The 13,440-nt window shown below is 55.4% G+C and overlaps 1 protein-coding gene across 1 annotated transcript; it reads right to left on the reverse strand.

Annotated features, from left to right (window-relative positions):
• Positions 1-2,085: 2,085 nt before the first annotated feature.
• LOC133234537 (paired box protein Pax-7-like) lies at positions 2,086-13,118 on the reverse strand. The gene is made up of 2 exons (XM_061395211.1): positions 12,816-13,118; positions 2,086-5,988 (listed from the first exon to the last, which is right to left on the reverse strand). Exons 1-2 carry the CDS (start codon positions 13,057-13,059, stop codon positions 5,873-5,875), a joined length of 360 nt encoding a protein of 119 aa, XP_061251195.1. The 5' UTR covers positions 13,060-13,118; the 3' UTR covers positions 2,086-5,872.
• Positions 13,119-13,440: the final 322 nt, after the last annotated feature.

Below are 13,440 nucleotides of genomic sequence, written 5' to 3' on the forward strand. Positions count from 1 at the left end.
ACCCCAGTCTCTGTTCTGGGTTTCCTCCCATCTCAAGGCTCCATTTATCTCCTGTCTCAGGAAACTCTTTCCTTCACTAGTAACTTTTCTCACGGAAAGGCTGTGAAACTCACCCACCATCACGTGTGCCTCACACACGAGGCACAGAGACGGCTATGTTACGCAGCATTGCTGCAGCAGAAGCTGGCTGGTACACACTTGTCTATTAATGATAAATATGCATTCTTCCCTTTCCCCTAGGCACAGAAGCCTGAATTTATTCTGGACAGTGTGTGTGTGCCTGGGCACGGGGCTATGTCTGTCAGCTTGCTGGGGTACAAACAAAGGCTGTGGAGTGGGACCCCAGAAAGCTCCCTAGGAGGGGTTCTCTGGGAGCCCCCAGGGGTAGGTCTTGGGCAACTTGGCATCGTACACCAAACATCTAGCCCTCTGTGTTGCTCCCTGAGCACTGCTGATGGACAGCTCCTAGACACCGGGGCACTCTCCAGGCTGCTTTGAGACCAGCCTGTGGCTCAGTTTATTGTCGTGGTAACCTGGAAGATCTTTAGATATCATCGAGTCTGCTTTTTAAAACATATATGGAAATAGGGTCTTACAGGGAGAGAAAACTGTCTCAGGACCCACAATGAGTCATATGCAGAGGTCAATGCAGAGGTCAGAGTAGAACTTGACTAGTTCTTGACTCTCCCCTACATCTTCCTGATTCACTGAACGACTACTGCTCAGTTTGGGTGGCAGGTAGCCAGGGAGATAGACCTGGGTGAACTGTGGCTGGGAGCCCTGATTCTGCCATAAGCTGCCCGGATTCCTTAGGGGCAGGTATAGAGCTCATCGCACTGTAGGGATTCTATGTAGAGCAGGGTGCCTGGCAGCCTTCCGGCTGCTCTGACCTTGGGAAGAGAACCTGGCTGGATTGGGTGGACTCAGATTCTTCCTTTGTGCGCATGTTCCCAATCCTTCATGTACATTATCTCCCCAAACTCCTCCAACTCGCCGCCTCCCTGTTCAGATGACCCATGTAAACCAGTGCCCTGGAATGACATGGGTGGCCTGGTCTGGAGCCAGAGGAACGCATGTGGAGTAGATGGTGCCAGTCCTTGCCCAGAGCCCCTTTGACTGGGCTGGCGCACCCGCCCCCTGACTGATGTGAGTTGCTGCTGAGGGCTCACTGCCATTCCTCTCTCTGGGGACCTGCCCTCAGCCCACAGGGGCCATGTTAACCAGAGGTGCTTGGCCACACAAACCCTTTTCCCACCCATCCCATCCCGTCCCCAGGCACAGGCAGCAGCCAGTGAATGACTCATCTGTGCAGCAAAAATCCCCTGATCTCAAGGTGAGGCTGACTCCATTCTCCGATTCTCAGTCAGTCCAGAGCTCTCTGCTGGACCAGGTTGGGACTAGACTCCAGGTAAAACCTCCTCTTTGCCCAGCTCCTTCCCCTGCCCCATCCTTCTCCTTTGACTCCCTTACACAGGGCTCCCCAACTGCCTGGATCTAACGGCTGACGATCTGAGGTGCAGCTTACATAATAATAACAGAAATAAAGTGCACAACCAATTTAATATGCTTGAATCGTCCTGAAACCATTACCCCTGCCTCAGTCCCCCGTGGGAAAATCGCCTTCCACGAAATCAGTCTCTGGTGCCAAAACGGTTGGGGACCACTGCCCTCAAGGATTTCTCTTGGAGGCTCTCCAATAATTCAACTGCCCCCAACTCTCTCATATCAGGCTCTGCTTGAAAGACAATAAGTGAACTTGTGAGCTCTCTGCCACCTTGCAAATTCTGTATATTGATACAAGGAGAGACCACAGAGGGTTCTGTGTTTAGTGGCGGGAAAATCCTGGTGAAGAGAACTGAGGTTTCCCCAGAGAGATGCGTCCACTGAACAAACATTGATGAGGCTTCTGCTACGTGTCCAGCATCTGCTTAGCACTGGGAGACCTGGCGGGGCACGAGAGAAACGGAGTTCCTACCCCTCAACACACACTCTCTAGGTTAGGTCAAAGGTCTTCTTGACTGCCCCTCGGTCCCTTTTAAGGGCCTTCGCACATGGAGATCAATTGAGTACACGGAACCCTGGAGATGCTTTTAATTTCTTTTTAATGTATATGTAACAGTTACGCCTGAGTTACAGAGGAAGCGCTTACAAGCAGGTAGTTAAAGCAAATGCCAGTTTCTCTTTCTAGTCTACTACTCCATATAGCTGAATAAATTATGGTGCGATTATACTTAAGCACACGCCTTCGCGCCCATGCGGACACCCCACTCACACTCTCATGCACACACACTTGCTCCCACATGGAGGAAAATGGCTGTGAGTCAAACACGGAAGCAACCAAGTTGCCGTTCCTAGGAAGAAGGAATGATGGCGAGTGCTACGCGGATAGTTCCCAGGCTGGGATTGGCCTTATCGATATGCAGATGTCTCTGACAACTGAAGGCGGCGGCTGGAGGACCCCATTTGGCCTCGGCTGTGGTGCCTCTGCGGGAGGGGAAGGAGAAGGTCAGTCGGCCTCAAAAAGCATCCAGCAGTGCGGGGCACGTTGGGGGGCCTGAGGAGAGTATCAACCCGAGAGAGGCCCCAGAGCGTCGTGTCTTTCTCGGGCCATCGTGGGGTTTCCCAGGCTCCTGGATCCTCATCTCTGAACGCACTGCCCGCTCCAGATCCAACAACGCAGGATTTCGGTGGAGTGATCAGAGTCATGCATCTGCCTTGTTCTCAGGCCACCACCAGATGGAAAATCTGACCTTCTCGTTTTCCTTCTGGGCAAACCTCTCTCTCGATTATTCTCTCCTTCTCTTTCGTTCCCCCCCGCCCCCACCATCTCTCTCCTCCTTCACGTTCCTCTGGCAAAAGAATGGCAAATGTAAATCAAGGAAAACATACGAGTAAAAAATAAAACATAGCTTGGTTCTTACACATCACTTTTTTTTTTCATAGCAAGATAGAAAGACCAAGTGAAAAACAAAGCAATAAAAATGAAAAAACCCAGCAGAGCCCGGAATGTATAATTTGAAACACACGATATGCAGATATATCCCTACAGATGGTCCCTGGCGCTAGCACGACACGCACTGTGGGGGTTTTCGGTCCTTTTTTTTTTTTGTATTTATATATATATTTATAAAACTTCCTATAAACGAACAGCACATCACCACGTTTCCAACTAATGTACAATGAGTTCAGAAGAGGGGCCCCCATAGGTAGGACCAACAGCTACTTGTGAGAAGTTGGAGGAAGCATGTTTTATTTCGCTATGGACTCTATTTACAGGGCTGGAGCGGGATCGTTCCTGGGCCAGCCTCGCCACTGGGATTCAGACCTTCTTTCTCAGCCTGTGGCCAACCCTCAAGAGTTGGAAGCTTTTATAATTCTCATCCAGTATCATCTTGCTGGTGAAGCTGCAAGCTGCCACCACCAGACGGAATTTTACAGACTGAGTTGGGTACACACGTTAATGCTCTAGGTTTTAGGAAAAACCTGTTAGGGTCAGGGTTTCTTTCTGAGGAGGGTGGGGCCGCTGGGGGAATAAGTCCCACTTTCTACCAAGATGGTCGCCTGGGAGAACTCCAGAGAAGACGGACTTAAGGAGAAGTCATTTGCTTCACACCCATTTTGCCATCGGAGGCAGATTATTTGGGATTGGTCCTAGCATTGGAATGTCACTTCCGGGGGTGGGGGGAGCTGGGTGGTTTTGAGGTCACCAGCCTGAGATCCCTACTGCTCCCGGAAAACCCAGGGTATAAGGAGATGCAGCGGAGGGCTGAGACCGGCTTCCAGAGGGAAAGACTGACCATTCAAGGAATGTGGATGAAGACTGTAGTTCAGCTTAAGGAAGAACTGCTTCCTGGCTGTGATAGCTACAAAAACACGGACCGGGTCGCCAACAGACAACACACATCCTTCCTTTTTGTACAGAGTTTAAAGAGCCCAGAGTCTCCTGCCTTGGATGCTCCTGTTGAAACTCTGGCTGACCTTGATGGGCCACACGTGTCTGGGTGTCCACTGCTACTAAACAGTCTGTTTGTCCCCAGTTAGTCATAGGCTCCTTGAAAACCAGAGATACAGGCCGCCTTGGTCATGGTCCAGGACAGGCCTGAGATACTGAGTCTGAAGACGGGAAGTAGGTGAGAACGTTTGTCACAGAGGTGATGTCCATTCAGGGAACTGTTCTAGTATCTGGCTAACCCGGCTCCCCAGAAGGGAGGAGCTCAGGTTGATTCCCAAAGCGGCAGCCTTTCCCTCTGGGAATGTCCTGTGAGCTGAGGGCGAGGCGTGAGTTGAGCAAAGAGGTGGTGCCAGGTGCCCAGGAGGGGCCAAGCAATTTGGTCCGGTCTATGCAGATTCGGTGCTGTGTCTCCCGTCTCAAGTGCTTTGACCCAGCAGGACTTGATGCAGGTGATCCACGCGTAGATTACAATGATGGAGATGAATATAATTTTGATCAAGGGTAAAGGGAAGAGTTAGAAGGGAGGCCGTAGTCAGGGGCCTGAGCCACTCCCCAAAGGTCTCAACGTGTAAAGAGAAGGCAGTTGGGGAGAGCCGCTGGAGTGGCTGTGGAAGATGACCTTGCCCTCTTCTCCAGAACCTTTGGTGCCCCTCTCTGCCCAGGGGCCGCGGCTCAAAGACTGACCACATCTCCACGCCCTCAGCTGAGAACAGGTCAACACTGAAAGATGCCAGTCTGGGTGGGACAGGGACATGCCCCTCCCACCCCCCAAATGCCAAAGGGACTCTGTGGTCTTGTCTGTGGGGCAAGCAGTCCCTGATGGTCCAAGAACCATTTTCTAGAGCAGATGGAGGCGCCCTTCCTAGAGGGCAGGGCATTCAGGGGATGGGCCCAGGTCTCTGAAGGAGGCTTTGTGAGAAATCGATGCTCCATGGGGTGTGGACTTGAAGGCAGACCGCTGAAGCCTTTGGCAACAAAGGTTTGCCGCCCACAAGCAGAGCAACCCCAGTTATGAAACCCTCCTCTGAGCCTGCCTCATCGCTCACGTGTTCTCAAGACTTGGTCTCCTCCCTGTGCCATCTGATTCAGCAAATGAGGAAACTGGAGGGTCTGTGTGCTCCCCAGACCCCACCCGGGGTGGGCAAGGTTGGAACTGGGGCTTCAGTGTTAAAGCCTAAAGCTGCTTCCGAATACCCGGCCTGGGTCCTGGTACCCTGGACCAGCCCACTGCCAACAAGCCCCACCCATGTGGCCCTGCCCCCTTGGCTAAGCTTCTTCCTGGTCCTCCCAGTCCCCTTGCTTGGCCTAGATTTCCCCCCTCCACCCAGCAGAGGTGTGTGGAGAAGTCCTGAAGTCCTCAGAATTCGTGGGTGATTCCTGGAAGCAGCCCAGGGCCAAGGTCCCCCCTCCTTTGCTAAGGAGGATGAGCTGTGGTTCAGGCCCTGAGCCAGAGACCCACCAGGAGGGCTGGCTCCCGGCACTGCCACCAAGATCAGCCCCGTGGGCTCCATGTCTGACCAGGGGACCCACTGGCACTGGGGTCAAAAGGCTCCTGGACCTCATCCCAGACAGCGTTCTCCTTTGGTTGCCCCAGGAGCTCTGTTCAGGGTGAGCTGTGGTCTCTGGGTCTGAGATGACAGAGGCCACGTCAGAATTTGGCTGGGGCAAGACGGCAGGTTACCAGAGGCCCTCCAGTGGGGAGAGTGAAGAGGCAGACTCCACGGGGGTCACTCCAGGTCCCTAACCACAGAGGAACGGTGGGCAGGCTGCCTGTCTCCAGAGGGCTGGGCACAAGAAGGGAATGGGCTCCCTCCCTGGCCTCCAGGGACCCCAGGGCAATGGAGGGACTGAGGATGGGAGGCTCAGGGATCAGTAAGGGTTAGGCTGGGACTCAGGCTGGGGCAAGTCGCCCCAGGGGCCCTAGTAAGCTTGGCCAGTTTCCACAGGCAGGAGTCCCAGCACAGCCGAGTGCTCCCCGAGCTTCATGCGACGCTGTGTGGACAGGCTCACATTTTTGGCCAGGTAATCAACAGCAGCTGGGGAAAAAAAGAGAGACTCCTAGAAATTGACGTTCTTTTTGCCTGTTAATTCAATCTGTTCTACATCTATTCATCCACCCATCCATCCACTTATCAGTTCATCCATTCGTCCTTCTCTGCATCTACCCATCTCTTCTTCCATCCGTCCATCCACAACCATATCTTTATCCATCTATCTGTTGTCCATCTATTTATCATCAATCTGCCCATCCACTTTTGATCTGTTTATCCACCTGTTTATCCATCCACCCACCTATCCATCAATTTCTCATAAGACTCTTTCTCTCACTTCCTTTGCAATCATTCAGCAAATATTTGCTTACCACATTGTTTCCCCAGCTCCCCTATGGGCTCTGTAGGAAAGTACCTAGGGTATCCCATTGTCTAGTGAAGAACTGTCCCTTTCCCCAACACGCCTCTACGCATCCCTGTTCTGAGGCACGTCCAGTGAGTCCCCTGGGGTCCAGGTAGGAGTGGGGGCAAGGTCCTTCTGCCTCTTCTGGACCCTAAGCCCAGCTCACGGCTGAGGCAAAGCAAGACCTCGTACTCAAAAATGAAGGGAGCTTTTGCCAGGGAGCTGAGGGGTCCCTGCAGGAGGAAGGGCCGGGAGCCTGTGATGCAGGGAAATGAGACCTGCAGCCCTGCCAGTTCTGGTCACCCAGAGAGGGATGAGAGTCTGAGGGCGTACATTCATGTGTGTGTGAACAGTGGGAACAAGACTCTCCACGACGGAGCGAGACACGAGCAAGACTTGCACTTGTGTGTGTGCACAGACGTGGGTGAGTTGTGTGCACCTGCGTGAGGTGAACGGTGGGAACACAGGAAACTGCACAGGTGAGTCCCACCTCAGCCAGGCTCGCGCATCAGGTGTGTGCAGGTAGGCCCATTTGAGTTCTGGGCCGACTCTCCTCATTGTGCCTGCCTGGGGCTGCAGCAGAAACCATCCTGGACCAGACGATTTGCCTGGCATGTGACCGAGGCCCCTTGAGGCACAGAAAGGCTGCCTCCCAAGCCAGAATTTGCAGCTCTGGCCGATCCTACCTTCTGGGACCCCTCCGATCTGGAGGTGAGAGGAAGCTGGAGAGAGGGCTCTCCCTTCACTGTCCCGTGCCCACTGATGGATCTGGTAACACTCTCCATGCCTTCCCAGAGTTGGGGGGCCCCTGCCTAGGGTGGGTGGGTGGAGCCGGGAGGTGACGGCGTGGCCAGAGGGCAAATAGGGAGCTGAGGTGGGCTGTATCAGTAACTGAGTTCCAGGAGGCCCTACTGCCTGGGGGCTCAAATGCCCTACGTTCAAACTCTGCACCTGCCGACACTCCGTGTGTGATCTGGGGACATGCCATCTCCCCTTTGCAAGCCTCAGCTCCCTTGTAAGGTGATACGAGCACCTGGGTTGGAGGGTTATTGTGATTAGATGAGAAAATGTATATGCAGCGGTCAGTCGGCACCACGCCTGGCGCACAGGGAGTGGGATGGATGAGGGCTCCTGGGGCTGGGGCGCAGTAAGCAGGCATGCCCTTTGATGGGGAAAAGAAGGAAAGGGACGGTGAACTGGGCAACCCAGGCTCCTGACTGCCTCCTGCTCACGTGGCTTTGGGCAAAACACTCTGTCTCTCCAGCCCTGCTTCCTTGTCTGTAAAATGGGGAGGACAAATTCCAGCCTCCTCGAGGGCTGTTTTAAGGGCCAAATGAGACAATGAGGTTTAAGATGCCTGGCACAGGGGCTCCGGGCACGGCTCCCTGGGTTCCTGAAGGATATACGCATGCCCTGGGCCTTACTGGAGGCCTGGACTCCGCGTCCCTCAGCTTCCCAGGCTGAGCCCCCAGGGGCTGCCTCTAGGGTTCCTCAGCCTCCAGGCTCCTAGCTGGTGGGGCAGGGTGGTGGCGCCCCATCTTACCCTTGTCCAGGGTCCAGCCCTTACTCTGGGGGAGGGTGAGAAAACCTCCCGTCTCTGGTCTCAGGGGGCCCCGGCAGCTGTGACCACACCGTCTCTACTAGTGGGGTCTGTCTTACCTGGGTTCCGGGTCTCGCCCAAGAGGAGGCCACGTTGTCAGAGTGGTAACAGGAAGTAGGGGCAGGAAAGAGCTGACGTTTCCCCGGAGCTGACTCTATGCCAGTCCCACTCTAAGCACTTGACATGCATCATCTCACTCAAGTCCCCCAATACCTCTGTGAGGCTGGGATTATCACCATCCCCATTTCACGGATGACAAACCGAGGCCCTGCCCTGAGAGGCTGCATAACTTGAAAGATCCCAGCGTTCCTAAATTGTGGGGCCATAATTCAAATGCAGGCAGTCTGATGCTAGCTGCTAACCACCCCTGCCAGCTCCACCTCCTGAAGAATCATCCCTGGTCCCCACACAGCACTTGAGAATGGATGGAACTCCCTACAACCCGAAGCCTGGAACGGCCCCATTCTCTACTCCAGGCAAGGTAAGGGACTTGTCTAAGGGCCAGCTCTTCCTGCAAGAGTGGCAGAAAGGTCTGGCTTTGAATAACAATGATGGGAACTGCTAAGTGCCAGGCAGACAATATCTCATCTAATTCTTTCAACTGCCCCATGCTTTAGGCTACAGTTGTTCCCATTTTACAGATGTAGAGACTGAGGTTCAGGAAGAGCCACCGGCCCAGAGGCACATGTGAGATGGAGGTGCCTGAATTTACTCTGCTTGTGCCTCTGGTCACTCTGTCTCTTCCTCTTTAGCCTCTCCCTGTCACCAGCCATGGCCCTGCACGCCGTAGGGACTTCCCCAGGCCCTGTTGTCAAGACGACCAAGGAAACACCAAGAAACACCAAACTTTACTGACGACTCAGCCAGCTTCAAGGGCACCCGTCATCCCTCAGAGCCTGCCTCTCCCTGGGGTGGGGCCGGGGTCCAGCGAGGGCAGGGCTGTGACATTTCTCATTACAGCCTGTCAGTGGCCCTTCCTGTCCCTCTGTCTCTCCGAGCCTCCCCTCCTCTGCCTCATGCCCGAGCCTGGGCTCTCAATGTCTCAAATTAGATTAATCAGGAGTTGGCAGGAGAGGTGGTGGCGATGCCAACCAGTAAACAAATCTCAGCCGTCAGCGTCTCGTCAGCCAGCAGCCCCAGAGGAGGACCCTTCTAGACACAAATTCTTATTAGACTTGTCAGATCTATTAAAATTCTTTTCACACTTCTGCGTTCTATCAGCCCCATCATTAGTACGGCCCTGGCCTCTGGGAACACCAGGGCCATATTAATCTGCTGTGCGCCCTGTCCCTGCCCGCCTACCCCCACCCCATTTAGGGACGGGGAGAGACAGACGGATGGATGGATGGCAGCAGGGAGCAAGGGGGGAGGGTGTGACGGTGTCCCTGGGAAGATGAGAGGACCAAGGCGAGGAGGTGGACTCTCCTGCTTTAGGGTTTGGTCCACCTGACCCAGGCACACTCAAAAGCGATGCTCTCCACGGTCAAAGGGGTGGCCCTGTGCGCCTGGATAGATACTGTTTGGTGGTCCCAGCCAAACTCCCTGGGATCCCCTTCCTCATCTGCCCAGAGGGAATAACCCAGGACCCTGCACCAGGTGGCGGTGAGGATGGGGTGCCAGACCCACAGTAGATGCTCAAGAAATGATCACTTCTCCTTCCTTTGCAGACGTGCGTGTTGTAAAGTGATACCCTGGAGCCATTATAGACACAGAGTAGTGAATACTCACAGAGAAATAAATCTCTGTCCACGCACAGATGAGTGTGAACTTGTGAACAGGACTCCACACCAGGGCTAGTGTGCATCATTCCTCAACATCTTGCACAAGTTTGTGGTTTGACTCAAAGAGAACTAGGTTTGAAGTTAGGAGACTCCACTTTCTGTGGGACCACGGGGAAAGCTCCCAGCCTCTCTGAGCCTTAGCTTTTGCATCTGTAACCTGAGGACAAATAACCTGGGGTTTTTGAGGATTACACGAAATGAAGAACATGCATTTCACCCAGTGCCCAGTGGGCTAACTCACGCACAGGACAGGTGTGGGTAGACAGCAGGTGGCCCTGGGCATACACAGCATGGCTTAGAGCATGAGGATGTCACACATGGACTGTGGTGAATTCAGCTGCCCGTGGACAGGGGGAGGCAGTCAGTGGGAATCCCACGTGTGTCCCTGGGCTGTCCCAGGATGTCCCAGCCGAGGGGGATGGTACCATAGGAAAACATCAAGACAATGGAATCGAATCCCTGGGCCCCCATTTCACAGATGGCAAAACTGAGGCTCAGAGAGGCGGGTAACTTGCCCACATCAGGGTGGTGGAGGGACAGACTCTCCCTCAGTCCTCTCCTAGTGTGCCCCGGGAGCCTCTGTGGGCTGGGTGGAGGAGAGTGGGGTCCGAGCTGGGGTACCCCTGGGGAAGGGCTGGAGGAGGTGGCCCAGGAGGAGCTCTGAGCAGCCCCTGGCGGAGCCAAGGGAGGCAGGGTGGGGCTGGAGGGGGATGACTGGGGGGCGGAGCTGGAGGTCGGAAGGGTGAGGGGGTGTGGGGGGTGAGGAGCGGGCAGGGAGGAAACCCCGGCCAGCTCTTCCCCAGCGAAGGGGAACAAAACTCCCTTCTCGCCCCCCGGGGCCCTTTCCCTTTTGATCCCCCCTCCCTCGTGGCCCCCATGCTGACTTCGGGGTTAATTTTATTTCCGAGTTGGGCAGGCGCCCCTGGAGGCGGGCACGGGCTCCGGGTGTGACTAACGCCCGCCCCGGGCCGGGGCCATGGCTGCCGCTGGAGCCACGCTGAACTCTTTATCAAGAGCATGTGTGGCCTGCTCCGTGCTCGGGAATGCGGGCCGGGCACGGGGTCACCCTGGCCCCTCTGGAGACACCGCCCTGCCCGCGCGCACACCCAGTTCTCAGACTCGCAGGCACACACACACACTCACACAGACACAATTATACACGCCTCGTGAGTTCACACCCAGATGCACACCTGGATACCAGTACACACAACCACACCTGTACCCACGCTCAAGCGTACCCATACCTGTAAGTACACTCTGCACACACACGGACTCCAAATACACACGCTCATTCCAGCATACGCACGTGGCAAACGCATGCACACACGTGTACACACAGCCACGCATAGTCCATATTTACACACATGCACGCATACATCCACACAGCACAGCAGGGCAAACTCACAGGCGCCCACACACACGGAGCCACATGAACACGCCTGAATGCACATCTCAACACACATGCGTATGTTATGGCCACATATACTCACACGACCAAATGTGTACACGTGTTCACATATAAACCCACGTGCACACAATATGCTCATTTACACTCACACATGTAAATCGTCGTGTGCACAGATACACTGTGTCACTCACACATTCATGGGTCCACATGTATACGCGTGCTCACCTAGACACAGAATGTGTGCACTAACACAGGTGTGCCAAAACAGACACACACACACACACCGCCCGCAAGGTACTCCTGACACGCTCACTCACGCTCACCTAGACACATGTACGTGAACACACGCATCCACAGGGAGGAGGCCATGAACACAGCCGGGAGGTGAGGCCGGCACAGCTGGCCCGCATTTAGCCGTGGAGGCGAGGCTGTGTGGGGGGTGGGGGCGGGGGTGGGGTCAGGAAGCAGAGGTCAGGGGCCAGGCGGGGCTGCGCAGGGACAGAGAGGGCCCTGGGCCGGGAGGTCACACCCTGCTGCCACACGCCCTTCTGATGAGTTTGACACCAGCAGGTGACGCCTTTGCCGGGGGCCGGGCGGGGGCCGCATGACCTCAGCCCCCCCAACCCCGGCCGTCAGACTGGCTCCGCGGCCGCCCTGTCCACCTGGCAGCTGGAGGCGGCGGCCCAGTCTAAGGGCCCGCCGTCTCTGCTCGACCAGAGGCCAAGAGCGTGGCGCTCGGGGTGGGCACCAGAGACCACCTCACGGTCTGCGGAGACCAAAGCTGGGGTGGGCTGGGGGAGAGAACTCGAGACACGGCTCTGCCCTGGGGGGCGAGGGAGAAGGAGAAAGGGGCACGGTCTGTCCCCTGGCTCCCCAGCGCTCGGCATGTGCCTGGCGCAAGCGGGGAGCTGCAGGTCACCTTCCGATCTGATTTCCTCTTAGATTTAAAACCTGTAATTTGCTTTAATTTAGTGGTTGGGAAGATCCCTTGGAGAAGGCAATGCCTACCCACTCCAGTAGTCCTGCCTGGAGAATTCCACGGACAGACGAGCCTGGCGGGCCACCGTCCCTGAGTCTCGAAGACTCGGACACGACTGAGCGACTATCACAATCACATTCACAGCGACTGAGAAATTTTTCAAAATATTCGGAACAACTTGAGTGTGTAAATCTACTTCCTCCAGTTGTAAATTTCATGAAACAAAGGCAGATCTCATAGTTCCAGTGAAAACTTAGTAACTGAAGGGAAACGGTCTGGATTTCAAAAACAGTCTATGAAAAAAATGTGAAAAAGTCTTCGTCATCATGACATGTGGATTACGTATCGGAATGATCATCTTTTTTAGATATACCGGGTCACCTAAAAAATGTTAGTAAAAATCATTCCTCTTGTAAAAGGGGGCTAAGGAGGAAATTTTAAATGATACCGGTGGCTCGTATTATGTTCCTACGGGACAGCCAGGCTCCAAGACAAGAGGAGCGTGCGTGCAGGGGTCCAGGGCTGTATCATGTCAGGACGGCAGTTCTGCCTTTCTGGACCTCAGTTTCCTCACTTGTGTAATGGGCACCCCCACCCAACACCCCCTCACAGTTTTCTACAAGTAAGTGGGAGGTCCTTGTGGGGGGGGGCGGTGCTGGGACAGGGAGGGGAGGAGGGCGCCCGGGGCGCCAGGCACTCACTCTGGCCGTACTGGCCGTACTGGTAGCCAGCCACGGGGTCCACGCTGTAGCCGGTGGTGCTGTAGGTGGGCGGACAGTACGACTGCGAGGTGGGCAGGCTGTCTCCCGGCTTGATGGGGTCCGCCCGCTGGCTGCAGCTGGCCGAGATGGAGGTGGCGGAGTCCAGGCCGCCGTGCAGCGGCGAGATGGAGAAGTCGGCCTGGGGCTGCGGCGGCACCGCGCTGGGGTTGCTCAGAATGCTCATCACCTGCGGGGGGGAGAGTGTCAGGGTGGGCGGGGCGAGCGGGGCCCCCGCAGGGGCAAGCAGGGCGCAGGGTCGATGCCAGGCTGGCCTTGAACGGCCTTCGCCGGACTGTCTCCCTTGAGGGCCCTGCAGCCTTGTGATCCTCCGTTTACCTGGCTTGCTTGCCTTTGTGGGAAGATGGTTAGGGGTTTGTCTGGTTAAATCCCGCCCCAGGAGCGTCCCTGCACTGAGAGCTTTGGGGGCAGGGCAGGCCCAGTTCCCTTCTCTGTTCCCGGGCCCTGAGGGGCACCTTGTGCCTGTCTGAATGAATACACATGTGCATGAATGAATGAATGGACCAGCTAATTATGTCTCTTCCATCGGACAGGGAGCTCCCCCAGG

This window comes from Bos javanicus, chromosome 2 (assembly GCF_032452875.1).
Source record: "Bos javanicus breed banteng chromosome 2, ARS-OSU_banteng_1.0, whole genome shotgun sequence".
Classification (NCBI taxonomy): domain Eukaryota; kingdom Metazoa; phylum Chordata; class Mammalia; order Artiodactyla; family Bovidae; genus Bos; species Bos javanicus.

Excerpts from the sequence above, each read along its gene's own strand:
- LOC133234537 (XM_061395211.1), bottom strand. The coding sequence starts at position 13,059 with ATGAGCATTCTGAGCAACCCCAGCGCGGTGCCGCCGCAGCCCCAGGCC. Across the intron at positions 5,989-12,815 it reads GTACGGCCAGTACGGCCAGA|CTGCTGTTGATTACCTGGCC; the intron begins GTGAGTGCCTGG and ends TTTTTTCCCCAG.